The sequence below is a fragment of the Ruditapes philippinarum genome, unplaced genomic scaffold (assembly GCF_026571515.1).
Source record: "Ruditapes philippinarum isolate M1 unplaced genomic scaffold, ASM2657151v2 ctg1339_1_1_1_1, whole genome shotgun sequence".
NCBI lineage: Eukaryota > Metazoa > Mollusca > Bivalvia > Venerida > Veneridae > Ruditapes > Ruditapes philippinarum.
Genome location: NW_026855028.1, coordinates 187,501 through 202,500, shown reverse-complemented (window position 1 = coordinate 202,500; position 15,000 = coordinate 187,501). Strand labels below are relative to the sequence as shown.

The window sequence follows — 15,000 nt, the reverse complement described above, 5'->3', positions numbered from 1 at the left end:
AGTTATTTATAAAGACAAATATCTCAATTATTGTTTGAGATATTCAATTGAAACTTACGCAATACTTATTAATAGTAATAAGGTACATCAGATTGACAAGTTGGATAACTCTGCCTACAATATTGACAGAATTATGCCCCTTTTTAACTTAGAAATTTTGGTTTAAAAGTTTTTGTAAAGACAAAATATCTCAATTATTGCTTGAGATATTCAGTTTGAAACTTACAATACTTATTTATAGTAACAAGGTACATCAGATTGACAAGTTGGATAAACTCTGCGTACAATATTGACAGAATTATGCCCCTTTGAAACTTACAAATTTTGGTTAAAGTTTTTTTGTAAAGTCAAATATCTCAATTATTGCTTGAGATATTCATTTGAAATTTACAATACTTTTTTAGTAGTAACAATGTACATCATTTTGCTAAATTGCATATCTCTGTCTGCAATATTTGCAGAATTATTTGCCCCTTTGAAACTTAGAGATTTTGGTTAAAGGTTAAAGGTATTCAAAGATATTTACTTGAAACTTTACACATGTACTTAGGGTTATAATTTGAGGGTCATAATTGTATGTCACTGACCAAGTTCCATTACTCTATCTTGCATTAAGGCTGATTCATATCCCCTTTTCTACTTACAGTCTCTTGGTTAATGTTTACATGCAAGTTTTACATATCTCTATAACTATTAAAGATATTTATTTAAAACTTCACATATGCATTCAGGGTCAGAATTGTAGGTCACTGACAAAGATCCATAATTTCTATCTTGCATTTAGGCTGATTTTTCTTCCCTTTTTCAACTTAAAAAATTCATGGTAAAGTTTTGCTTGTAAGCTGTTATCTCCATAACTACTGAAGGGTTTGTGCCTTTTTTTGGGACAATTTTATGCATTCGTAATAATAAAGCAGTGATTTACTTGATAAAACATCTTAATAACAAGCCTTTGTACCTTTTCTGTCAATTTTATGTATTCATAGGTAATTAGTATTATTATACTCAATAAAGCACCCTTGTGACATAATAATAATAATAATAATAACTTTATTTACCGAAGGTAACACATTAAGACATACACAGATTGCAACATCTTATTTACAATGCGGCCTTCTAAAATAAAAATAAAAACACACACACACAAAATAACACATATCAATCAAAGAAAATATAACATGTAAAAAGAAATGATTAAATGGTTATCACAATTTTAACATATAATTATTAACACATATACTGAACTTTCATACAATTCATTTTATTTATCATTAAACATTACCTTCCAAATAGTCAAGCCAATACTGTATAATTAGACTCTCTCTAAACCCTATAACATGAATTTATAAAAAAAAAATTAGCCCTTTTGTGAACTTAAAAAATTTAACATTATCAAGGCTCTTTTACTATCAAGCAATTAGAATAGTCGAGCGTGCTGTCCTACGGACAGCTCTTGTTTTTGATATAAAAGTGAAAAAAAAACAGATTGCAACCTTGCTTCAAAGATAATATACATACATCAACGAATGTTAAAATGGATTATCCTCCGTAACCATAGGCCACCACTGTATACATATATTTTTACACAAAATTATACCAGAAAAACTTTATTGTTGACATAAATTAATTCATTTCGCCATTCATGATTGTCAGAAAATGATGTTACACTAAAACTTGCTGAAAAAACAAGTTAATTGATAAAATTTTCGCCAGGGAAAATCGCTGGAATTAATGGGTCTTTTCCCGATACTTTAAATAGTTTATACCTGTGTTTTTTTTTTAAGAACGATAATTATTTTTTACATTAAAATTTACCTTTAATTATAGTCTTATTTAAAATAGACGCAAATACTAATTAATACATACTATAAAATTTCGCATGCATTTCTAATGCCAAATTTATAACGATTAGTTTATACAAATGTGTTTTAGTTCGATTGGGTTGGAATTCTTATATTGTCTTTATTGTATCTCATTTCTCGCCGAACCAACCTATATCACTTCTTTTGCTCAAGGAAATTCAATCGAGCTTTTTTTGTGCCCCTTCCCTGCATGGAGCAGGTTTATTAGTCGACCACCCATTGAATCGTGTGGATTATATAGTGGCACACCTTCTTTGAAAGACTGACATTCATTCCTTTCCCTTAATATACAAATAAAATGATTATACTTTTACATCATCGCAAGATTGTTTGTGCGATTCAGTCTGACTGTTGCCTTTATTGCAATAGAACGCGTGTGCGATCCACACAATACTCTTTGAGAAGACCCTGCAATATTTTAAATATATCATATAACAGCACTTTATTTTAAATCTTCCTCTTTGTTCAAGTTAACCTATTGACAAACGATCAACAACACGGAAAGATTTATAGTGTAATATGTCTCTAGTCTCTAATTAATATTTTACTATTAATGTTATCAGTTACAATGATTTCACTGCCTCACATCACACTTTCCGCGAGACATGAATTGATATCAATATCGTAGGAAACCATTTCATTTTCTATACGATCTTGATTTGTATCTCAGCGTGATGTGACAGTGATAACTCGTGTATATAAATTTATATATATGAAACTACAGTTAATTTTATTATTAAGTAACACCAGCACTTCGTCGAAGGTGCTTATGACATAACTTAGTGATAAAAACTATATATTATATGTGGTAGTGAATTGGAAGTTAATTTAAGGGTTAATAGCGATTAAGTGGCACAAGGTAACTCTAAATTTTCCAGTTTCCCCTAAATTTACAAAATACAAACAAACGAAAAAGAAAAAAAACAAACAACCAATAACAAAAAATTCAACGCTAAAATTTTGCTATTAGTCTTTAATTTCATAATCTATATTTCTAACCAGATTAATATTATTTGAGATAATTCCTTTTATGCAATGAAATGAGAATGGATTGCTACACCCTCCCTTCTTGTGGCATTTAGTTCTGACACGTCGGACAGTGAATGAATCTTAGGTGGTCATCAAAAAGTCGTAATCATTGTTTTACAAACAACACCTTACTTTGCAGTGTAATTGCTTTTCAAAATAAACTGAAATACTGTATTGAGATTGTTCTTTTTCTCAAAAGGGCTAGATCTGTTCAAGTATCATATCGTATCATATTTCTCAGACCACTTGTTTTATTAAGATATTTCACCTTTTTTCCAGAATTGTTCAATGGTTTCAGTAAATACAGGAAACAGTTCAATTATTTTGTAAGTGAAATAGATGTAAATAAACACAAAAAGTGTTACATTGTATGTTTAACAGTTTCATTTGAATATTAACAAGAAATATCAGAATACTTTGCCTCTTTTTAATTTGGTCTAATACTGCCAAGTTTATGGGAGGACTATCTTACTGTGTATTGCTTACTCAGGTATGCTTCAATTTTTGTAACATTTCAAAAAAAAAAAAAAAAAAAAAAATCCCCTTACTACCTCCACCTCTTGACTAGGGTCGGAGGCAACTACAACAAACAATTTTTTAAGGATGGCCTCATATCGCACATTCCGGCTTTACTGATGGAGGAAGACCTGGTACCCTCCGTGCATTATTCAGCACAAACTGACCTGAGTCGGAACCCCGGACGTCCGTAGTTACGGTGGAAGCTTCCTCAAGAAGAATCCCAAAGTCCACTACAACGTTCGTATGCTCTGCGTTTTGAATTATATGCAAATGAGCCGCCAATGTTGGAGTTTCGGAAGCGTTTGGAAATGGGCTACTGTTCGTTTTGAAGCTTCGTCCTTAACTAGCATTTCCTTGACTGTATGGAAAAACTTGTTTTTGTTTGATTGCATATTGAATGATAGGCATTGCAAAAATCCATATATGAATCATCAATAATATTGTATACGCGCTTATACGTCAATTTCATCGTCGAATACTAAGGTCTGTTGCAGTTGGTATCGGATATAAAGGACTGCTCTCTCTTTTTCCGTTTTGAAATTTTACTTTGACAGGGACATTTTTCGTCACAGATTTTGATTACTTTACGTTGCACAAGTTTACCGTGTGTCCTTCCTTATTTAATGGTCTGGAAGTAATATCTGTGTGTTTACATGTTAAATGTGTACCGTCATTTTGACGCAGTGAATAAACTACCATGCGGTGTGATATACCGGAGTATTTAATATGACATTCCGCCGTTGTAGTGCAAAGTTTTGGACATATGCAATTAAAAATTAAACACTTACGTTGACTCAAACTGTTCCTTGTCAGCAAAATTGAAACCGAAAGTAGAGGTTGTTCTAGAATTTAATCGAATAAAATGGGTGGGATTTAACCACCGCGCATGCCCTGTGCGAACGTATTGTTTACATCCGGTCGTAGCATAGGGTAAGAGTGCAAACTTTGTTAGTGAAGTCCCTGTCAGGATTCAAACCCACAGCGGTGAGGGGCAAGTGGTTTGAAGTCAACAAACTTAACCACTTGGCCACATACACACCTCTATATTCTTGTAGCCAATTCTCTAAAAAAATGTGTTGTAAAGTATAATGTCTCTCTGATTTTACTCACATGAACTTTCATGAATGTACACACAATGCTTTATTTGGGAATAAACTTTTATGCTGCTGTTATGAGTAGGAATGGTCTGTGCATACATAATTCACTGTTAAGGAAATATACAAACATATTTTCATTACGATTCCTGCCTGTTATTCTTTTTCAAAATTCAGACAACATTAAAGTAAACGAGAGGCTAACACTAAATAAAACTTAAAAGTTTATTTCTTTGTGGAAAAAAAATTGAACTAAAAGAATACAAATAAATCTTGTCATGTAATTTGGAATAATCATTACTGATGGAAGTGATAGTGATAAGTATAATTGTATCATAGTTTGGGGACCTTTCTGTTGAAAATGTGTCAGAGTTAATCGATACATTACATGCACGTATGCCGGTACTGGAGTGCAGGTTCATTACCGCAACCTCCAGGATATGCCCATTGATTGGTTCATTTTGTCGGGGTTTACATATTATTACGAAGAGAAAGGATAGCGATGAAACGTCATTTAGATGTCGGTTCTAAGTTACTTTTAGTGTGGTTTCATATTTGGTATCAGGGACGTGTTATTTATGTTTGACTTGATCAAAAGAGAGAACATCAAACATCGGGCATCTGATTTCTATCGGGGCTTACGCCCCTCGTCAAATCAGATAGGCTCGTGTTTCGATGCTCTTTCTTTATAAAATAGAATGTTATTACGTGTTTAATGGTGTATTTTTACCGGCATGACTGACGGTACGAGAATCAAACTCGACTTTGTTTGTTTGGATGAGTTTTCTCACATGTATAGGACTTTCCTCTAACCAAGTGATGTCTCGAGAATGCAATATCAGGGTATTGTAAATTTGCATATGTATTGTATTTTTACATACAATGTTCGTTATGCAATATATCATGACTTTTAAGAAGTTGAAATTCCCTATTCTCTCTTTAAGAAGTATAGTTGTTTCTGTCATGAATTGTACTATTGCAGATTGTGCCTTGCAATAAAATGAAGTACTCAACTTGCATTTTCAGTAATGAGGTCTTAAGCCAATATAATTGCTGTCTAACCTAGTATGTACTGGGGCACTAGACAGAAGGACATATGGGGATAATGTACTCATGAGTATACTCTCACACGCCCGGCAACTGTCGTCACTTCAAAAATTGTGGTGTACGGTAAAACGAGCGAACGGCATTTCCGAGATAGAGCGGAAGGCCGATTTAAACGCCTAATTGCAAGTATTGTTTATGTTTTTGTCTTGTTATTCATTTTAGTTGTTATTTTTTCGAAAACGGAAAATGTGGTTCCGTGTAGGATTGATTTAGGCTTCCAATGATCTAACCTGTTACAAAAAGAAAATTATATTAAGCCCGGGACAACTTTTCTCCCTGGCGAACGCGAACGATGATTTGTAGAATATTGAACTTCTCAACCATAGAAATGCCATACCTTTCGGATTTCTTGAAAAAGTGTATTAGTAAATTATCAACCCGTAATAAGAAACTTGTCCTTCGTGCAAAATAAATTACTCCTGAAAGATTTCTTAAATTTATAAACCGATATTTTTCGAAAGTAGTGGCAGCGAAAGGGCAAGAGATGGAGCAAAAGGTTCGATGTTGAGCGCAAGGCGATATTAATTTGACGTATTAGGAGGAGCGTAGTCTATGACTTTTTACATATAAAAGCTATAGAAGTTAAAATAGACGTGATCAAGGGTTAAGACCGAGATATATATACATTTTGAAGACAACAAATAAAGTGTGATATCCTTTCAACGACTATAGCGTAATAAATGTAATCTCGAAGGTGTCACCTATGGCTTCCGTGTAGATTCCATTATTTATGTTCGAATTTTGGATGAGGCCCGACCATTGAATCATACACATACATGTACACATACTACAGGATGCCACTTATTCGAGGTCAATCATGATTTTTAACACGGTTATGTCCAGTTATTTTTTAAGATACTCCCTCCCTTATTTAGCATTGTTGTTTAGTTTATTATTTTTGTCTGTAAGTGTAAATAGAAATTTCTACTATAGCTAGGTCTATTATATTATTGATAATTTTAGTCCGTACACCGACTGGGTTCTGCCTCACTTTGAGACGAAAATAATAAATTAAACAACAATGCTAAATAAGGGAGGAAGTATCTTGAAACATAACTGGAACACGTGTTATATCCTTATAACGACTGACACCTTTTCAACCATTTTCATAGCGATTCCACACCTTTCAAATTCATGAAAACGTGACTTATTTGTGTTTTGCTCAGCACATGTACGTTAGAGCTATTAATTACAGAAAGTCACTGTGAACTGAACTCGGTAGTAGTGATCCATTTAATTTAATGTGTTCCGTGCATTGCATAATTTTGTTTCTGTTCATCACCTTGAATTTCTAAATTTTCGAAAAACATAACATTTTGGCGTGAACAATCGAGTTACACGTACCTGCTCGGAAATATTTGTTCGCGGTAGAACTAAAAATATTCGATTTTGTCGCATTTGCACGGACACACGTTTTTAAATGTACATAACCTTGTCAAAAATCATGATTGACCTCGAATAAGTGGCATCCTGTATTATGCCATGCATTAATGTGTATGATTCAATGGTCGGGCCTTATCCAAATTTCGAACATAAATAATGGAATCTACACGGAAGCCATAGGTGACACCTTCGAGATTACAGTTATTACGCTATAGTCGTTGAAAGGACATCACAATAAATTAGTTCTCTTTAAAAAGGTATATATATCTCGGTCTTAACACTTGATCATGTCTATTTTAACTTCTATAGCTTTTATTTATAAAAATCATCGACTACGCTCCTCCTAATACGTCAAATTAATATCGCCTTGCGCTCAACATCGAACCTTTTGCTCCATCTCTTGCCCTTTCGCTCCACTACTTTCGAAAAATATCGATTTACAAATTTAAGAAATCTTTCAAGAGTAATTTATTTTGCACGAAGGACAAGTTCTTATTACGGGTTGATAATTTACTAATACACTTTTTCAAAAAATCCGAAAGGTATGGCATTTCTATGGTTGGGAAGTTCAATATTCTACAAATCATCGTTCGCTTCGCCAGGGAGAAAAGTTCTCCCGGGCTTAATATAATTTTCTTTTTGTAACAGGTTAGATCATTGGAAGCCTAAATCAATCCTACACGGAACTTCATTTTCCGTTTTTCGAAAAAATACAACTCAAATAAATAACAAGACAAAAACATAAACAATACTTAAAATTAGACGTTAAAATCGGCCTTCCGCTCTATCTCGGAAATGCCGTTCGCTCGTTTTACCGTACACCACAATTTTGAAGTGGAGCGACAGTTTGCCAGGCGTGTCTCAGTCTGAAATAAATTTAAAATCATACTTTTTCTGCTATTCACAGCCCAATTTGACTGAAAAGCATAGTAATGCTTTTCAATTTTGGGTCATTTTAATCATTCTGGAGCAAATTATCTGAAATTTTACACACAAGCTATTGGTCATGACTTCCATCAAATGGGATATTCTTCTCAGAAAACTTTGTTTGGTCCCGTCATGTCAGAAAACCTCAGTGGAGTCCCTTTAAGAATAATACACTACAAGGCAAAGCATAATATAGTTTGAGAAAAAAAATTATGAATATATTAAGTACATCACATGTTTGTTATATGCCAGCTTTTGTTTTTAGTACGGATATTACTTTCTTGATTGAAACTTTCTCAATTTTTATACACATTTGATTATATTATAATTAATAAAATGCCCTAATGCTTTATTTGTTTTTATAGGATTGTACATGTGAAGAGTTTTGTCCAGATTGTTCGGTGGAGTTTACTCTCGATGTAAAATGTCAGGACGATACAACACGTCATGTGACCAGTGCTGACCTCATCTCCAGTAATCCTAAAATAGTTCCTGTAAGTATAGAAAATCAGGGCATCAAACTCTCATGGTTTTTAGCTTACTATTCAAAGAATACTTGAGCTATTGCAGTCACCCATTAGTCGGCGTCCCTGTCGCTAGATTTTACATGTAAGTTAATATCTCCATAACTACTGAATGGAATGGATTGAACTTCACACGCTTGTTTTCTGTGATTATTTAACATGATTGGCACATGTCCCATAACTTGGATTTGCTTTTGCATATTTGTGCCCCTATTTCAAAAATCTTTGTTCAGTTTTTGCATGTAAACTGGTATCTCTATATCTACTGAAAGGAATAGGTTGAAACTTCACACACTTATTTGAGAGCATAGTAGGAGGTCACTATCTAAGGCCCATAACTCTTACATGGATTTAAATAGAATTATGGCCCTTTTTGAACTTACAAAATTCTGCATTATCCAGGCTGTTAGTTTACTATCAAGAACTGAGAATAGTTGAGCATGCTGTCCAATGACAGCTCTTATTTGTTAAGATCTTCCCTGCTTAGAGTTTATACTTCATGTACATAATGTACTTGCCTGGCTTGCTTTGAATTGGAATAAAATTTCTACTTATTGCATGGAGAAATTTCAAATATTGAAATATTTAAGTACATCTAGTTTAGATAACAAAAATCTTTTTTGAATGCATACACATGTACAATGTGGCTAGCAGGGCTATATAATATAAGCATTTGTCAATTTAATATTTACCAGTGTTTGGATTTATTGCAAACAGGAATGGGTGTGTCATAGATAACAATGGAAATTTCAAAACATACTTGCTAAAATCAAAATTTAAAAGACCACAACTAGTAAATAATCGTTAAATATCCATAACTTTATTCTTAGAAATAACAAAATCTTAACATGAAAAAAAAAAAAAGAATTAAAAGTTGAATTAAAATTGTTGAATACTTTAAAAGTAAATAAGTTAATGATATAAAATTTCTTTAAAAATAACATGTGACATGATTGAAATAAAAATATATAATTTAAGATTTGCTGAGAGCTTCTTTAAGTTCATTTAGAGATATCCTGCTTCCTCTGTTATGAATTAAACACTTTTCCAGCAAGTTCTGTAACTCTTCACTACCATCTGATGGAGTAGGGGGAATAACTCCATTCGTTATGTTCATATACACTTGGAAGGGATTGGTTCCTGATGTGTCATGGAATGCTGGTTCCAGGGCCAGAGCTTCATGAAGAATACAGCCAACAGACCAAACTAGGGCCCTGGAATCAGGATTATCGTTATTTAAAACTTCTGGGGCCTCGTAGACAGCGTTACTGGCTCCCGGCATCATATTTTGAGCATTTGGGTCATCATTTGTGACAATCTGTATAGAAAATTTATCATTTGGATGAAGTATGATGCATTCACTAGAGATATGGGTAGTGACGGGGGTTTTCTTCTTAATTAAATGGTTGACCAGGTGAAGCAATGCTGATTTTATGAATTTCTCTTTAAGTCGTATATTATCTGTTTTGCAGTTAGCTATCGTCGTAGATAATGTTTTGAGCTCTTGTTCTATAACAAACTGTTGGTTACCGTCTTCAAATGAGGTGAGAAAATTTGGGTCCTTTTTGTTCACTTTGGATTCTGAAGGAGACAAAAATCATGTCAGTTATATTGCTTCTAGCATGGGATAGTGATCACAAAATCTAGAATGCAAATGTTAAAGTATAGAGGAGGACCCACCCATTAGCTTGCTAGCGGAAACTGATTCTACCCATGCAAATAGTTCAGACCAAAATCTGCCAGTACACCTGTGCCTTGTGCTAATGGTCTGCACTGGCTCAGCAAAATCTATTCTGAATAATTCAGCAATTTTGGAATCAAGCCACTCTTAATATTTATCATATGTTCACTACTTTAAAGAAGCACACCTCCAGATTCATGCTTATTTTCATGAACATTTGAAAATGTATTTAACAGTATAATATTGTAAAGTTACCAAAAGAATGCAATTTACACATTATCAATGGCACTTACAACCTATGTTAATTCTATAAAGAGGTCAAAATATGCAAAAATAACCCGTACTGCCTTAGTAAGGCAGTAGAAATAAAGTTATAAATACTGAAAAATTTGGTCATTTATCCCAGATAACATGTAAATTTTTACTAGAATTTTGAATCTTTATACCTTTCCTAAAATCTAAGAACATTTTTCTCAGGTTTGATTTTATCGAAATATTTTGCTCATCTGGAGGCATGCAGCTTTAAGTAAACATTTATTTACAATGCATTGTGGGAAAACTTACTTGAAGATACTAGTTTTAGTATGATAGTGCTGTCAGTAAGTAGACATGTTGCTGGAAATGTACGAGAACTGTGACTTTCTGGTGGAATTTTCTCAGCATCAATAAAAAAATCAGATACTCTCAGTCTTACTAATGTCGCTTTCATGCTTGATGGTAATGGTAGTTGATTGACCTATTGGAAATAAAATTCATTATTCGAAATAAAATTACATATTTGAAATGAAATTCTATATTTGATTTGAAAAAATATTTGATTTGAAATAGAATTTAAAATTTGATTTGAAATAAAATTAGATTTTTGATTTTACTTTATTTGAAATAAAATTCAATACTAGTATTTGATTTGAAGTAAAATTAATATTTGAAATGGAATTCAATATTTGACTGGAAATAAAGTTAAATATATGATTTGAAAAAAACAAGAATTTAGTGTTTGATTTGAAATAAAATTCAATGTTTGAAATATAATTGAAAGGTAATTTTCAAAACTTGTTTTCATTCTCAAATTTGTTGTTGCAATTTTATATTTTCAAGCAGTTCAAGCAAACTTTAACAATAATTTTATGACAAAGTACTTGGCAGTAGTGATGTTCTGATTGTCGCAAGTCGCCGATAATCAGGTACTGTTTTGTAAACCGACAATAATCAATTCACAAAAATTTGGTCCGCGGGAAATGTTTAAAGTATCAAAGGGAATTAATTCTGACGGTAATTTTCTTTTAGAAACACCTCACCAATCGCAAAAAAATCATCTCAGAGACAATTTGGAGTTGAACAGGATCATTAAGTGATGTAAACAATAATATTATTATGTGATGTGAATGTTATTATTTGACATCCATTGAAAAATAAAATCTATTTCGTAAAGTTATGATTATATAAGATTAAAAACTATGTTGAAAAGTGGAAAATGAAGTTCATATTACTGAATATAATCAAGTGCCTTGGGAAGATAGGGAAGAAATGTTACTTCCCTATTTCTTTTTAACGCGACTTTATTAAAAAAGTTATCGATTATGTCCCATCTGACTGAACCGATGATCGATTGGGACAAATTTCATCTGATTTCCATCACTACTTGGCAGAACATGACTGTGTAGCAACTGTCTTAGCAGGGGTTAGATGATGAAATATGTTGCTATGTAAAAAACCAAACAAACCAGCTGTAAATTATCAAGTCCTATCCGGGACAGTATAGTCCTCCTGCAGCAATATTCTAGAGAATGTAGGGGTGTTTTAGTTTTGACGTCTGTCACTTGGTGGGTGAGAGGGTCGTAGGACAGGGCAACAGACATTCTGCAACACTTGACCTCAGTGATCTCAGTGATCTGTGGAATGAAGAGAGAGAAACTGGTAGAGTTTTGATAGAAGACAAGTTATGAACTTATATACAGTGTACATTTGACAGAAAAAAATATGATAATACAAAATAAAAAAAAAAGATGATAATACAAAATAAAAAAAAAAGATGATAATACAAAATAAAGAAAAGAGTAAACAATGAAAAGTAATAATCAGTTTATGTTATATTATAAATATTCTTTCATATCCTTGAAAAAAACCCAACAACTCCTGTAAAGTGTTTAGTCATACTTTCCTCAACTAAAAGCTGCCACACAGGGCATATGTCTTAAAATGGACTTGTCCATCCCTCAGTCTTGACAAAACCAATCAAAATTTTAAGAAATAAAACATCAAGCTGAATAGATAACAAAGCAAACCAGGATCAGGATCAGATGTCACAGAATGATGTGCTTCTGCACATGCTGCTTGGGTAGATTGACTAAGATTGTCTCCACAATTAGGCTAAGAGTGTATTTCTTCAAGTAACACATCTATAATGTTTTAATGTATATTTTACAGGTTACATCAAGGAATCGTGAAGATGCAAATGAATATGAAGATACAGATGGTAAACTTTGATATTTTTTCTTCTCTCCTAATTGTATAAAACTTTGTTAGCTTTGTTGTACACATGCAGGGCCTTTTCACTAGTTTTGGGGAAGGCGCCCTAGCCCTTTTTGTGGGGAAAAATGCGCGGTTTTCATACTTTTGGGGAAAAATCATATTTTCCACTGGCAGTTTAACCATTATTACTATAAATAAAGACTTATTTAAATCACACATTTGGGGGAAATATCATAATATATTTGCATATTTTCCTCCAAACACACCTATTTTAGGAGCTTTCTGCCCAACATAAGTAATTATTAAAGCGATTTTTTTACAGATCAATTTATTGCCACTTTATATTTGCCCAAGAATACATTGACTCATCTTTCCTAATTATAGAAAATTTACTGACATGACTGTGAGGGTTCTTGATTTGATTCAGAGGGAACATTATTATCAGTTCCCACCGTATCACTACTTCTAGCACTGTTGTGCTAGACTCGCTATTTCCCACACTTTGGCATGTTGTGCTACTCGGACACATGAATTTGCGAGTGAATACATGTATTGGATTCTCTTGCACTTACAGGAATGTCAACAATTTGAATTTGTCCAATTTTTCATAAACAATTACAAATGTCACTCATTCCTATTTTCTTCTTGTTTACATTTGCGACATCGTAAATGTGTTGCCAAATTGTCGTAAAAAAATCACGTGTGCAGCGGGGTTTTCCCCATGTTGCTTTTAGAAAGTTGCAAACTCAGACCGAGGCTGTGAGTAAACATCAATTGTATTGAATCAAGGTATCCCTCTAGTGGGTAATTGAATAACAAACAATGATCAATTTTTAAACAAGAAAGTTTGTTTACAAGTTTTTTTCTTCGATATAACATTTCTCTGAATGGGAAAATCTTCGCAAGAACGGGAATTTTAAACTGTTTTTCTGGGGGGAAAAAGGTAGTATGTTGGCTTGGGGAAGTAGCCGAATACCGGCTACAGCAAAGAAGGGTAAAAAGGCTCTGACATGTAACAATTTCTTGTCTTTCCTTTCCTAAAGGTAAAGGTAAAAAAACAACAACACACAATGCATGATAATTGCATAATGGTATTTGTTGTCTGACAGACCAAGTAAATAAAATGCACATAAAACTTATGCTAAAAAATGTGTAATTTTCAGCATGATTATGAAAAATACCTTTTAGATTGTTCAGATTATCAACAAGATTGTTTGTATTAAAAAACTTGGCTGCCCGTTTGTGCTATTATTAGAAAGTATTTATATTTGTCTTACACTTTTGGGTTACTTTTGAAGAATATTCTTTAGCTAGATATAGAATACAAAATTTAAGCTATTTTTTAATCATATGTAGATATACTTATTGTGAAGTTGAGAAAGGGTCAAGAACTGAAGATAAAAGCTTTTGCAAGGAAAGGGTTTGCAAAGGAGCATGCCAAATGGAACCCAACATGTGGTGTAGCCTTCGAGTATGACCCTGACAATGCCCTACGCCACACAACATACCCTATACCAGAAGAATGGTAAGTTACAAGTTTCAAATTATTATGTTATTAACCCTTGCAACTCTGAATATATTTAAAGATCTTGTAAATCAATTTTTTATGGTTTTATATCATAAATATAATGCTGAAATGAAGATTTATCAATATTGTAAGTTCCAGAAAGATATTACCAAATTTACATTTTCATGTTCATAAAGGGAGGTAATAAAATATTTATTTTCTATAAAACCTAAGTCAAATTTTTCAATAAGAAATGAATCTATATATTTTAATGATTATATAATTATAATGTGAACAAATATTTTTGCAGTACATATAGAGGATATTTGTTTAGTTCAGTGTAAGATCGGAATATATTTCACCAAGTGAGCACCAAAAGGTATATTTCACGAGTGGCGCAGCCACGAGTGAAATATGAACTTTTGGTGTTCACAAGGTGAAATATATTTGCGAGTCTCACAACTAAGACTAAACAATTTCTCTTCTCCGATTGACACTGCGAAGAAATCGTTTTAAGAACGACGGTAAGCGCACCTATATGCACGGGAATGAAAAGCGCGCGCAAATAGATACTCAGATGTGACGTGCATTATCCGCACAGTCACGTCATTAAGTTGGTACCCAGTACTGTGAACGCTGGTATTTCACTGAAACAACGTAAGGGGCTTAAATTCAAAACAGTGAAATTATCAAAGTGGTAATTTCACACTGTTTCAAACAGTGAAATTTACCAGTTTTTATATCACTGATATATTTCTAATAAACCACTGAATAGCATGTAATAAATTTTACTTATTCTTCGATGTTTGAAAATGTATTCTAGAAGCATAAATCATATGCATATATAAAATTTCACTTAAGTGTGGTAACAACCTTAATTACAACATACAGGATT

At 32.9% G+C, this 15,000-nt stretch overlaps 2 protein-coding genes across 5 annotated transcripts in view; one reads left to right on the top strand and one right to left on the bottom strand.

Annotated features, from left to right (window-relative positions):
• The window catches only part of LOC132741888 (DNA-directed RNA polymerase II subunit RPB3-like), a 33,230-nt gene that overhangs the window by 16,398 nt on the left and 1,832 nt on the right, over nucleotides 1-15,000 (top strand). The window contains exons 3-6 of the mRNA XM_060730153.1: nucleotides 5,571-5,674; nucleotides 8,287-8,415; nucleotides 12,554-12,602; nucleotides 13,955-14,123. Coding sequence (XP_060586136.1) covers nucleotides 5,571-5,674; nucleotides 8,287-8,415; nucleotides 12,554-12,602; nucleotides 13,955-14,123 — 451 coding nt within the window. The remainder of the gene's footprint in view (nucleotides 1-5,570; nucleotides 5,675-8,286; nucleotides 8,416-12,553; nucleotides 12,603-13,954; nucleotides 14,124-15,000) is intronic.
• Nucleotides 9,244-15,000, bottom strand: part of LOC132741895 (serine/threonine-protein kinase Nek10-like) — a 28,663-nt gene continuing 22,906 nt past the window's right edge. For all 4 annotated transcript variants that reach the window (XM_060730161.1, XM_060730163.1, XM_060730162.1 and 1 more), the window contains exons 2-4: nucleotides 11,851-12,018; nucleotides 10,691-10,862; nucleotides 9,244-10,026 (exon numbers count right to left, since the gene is read on the bottom strand). In XM_060730161.1, the coding sequence (XP_060586144.1) occupies nucleotides 9,419-10,026; nucleotides 10,691-10,862; nucleotides 11,851-11,985 (915 nt within the window). In that variant the 5' untranslated portion in view covers nucleotides 11,986-12,018 and the 3' untranslated portion in view covers nucleotides 9,244-9,418. The remainder of the gene's footprint in view (nucleotides 10,027-10,690; nucleotides 10,863-11,850; nucleotides 12,019-15,000) is intronic.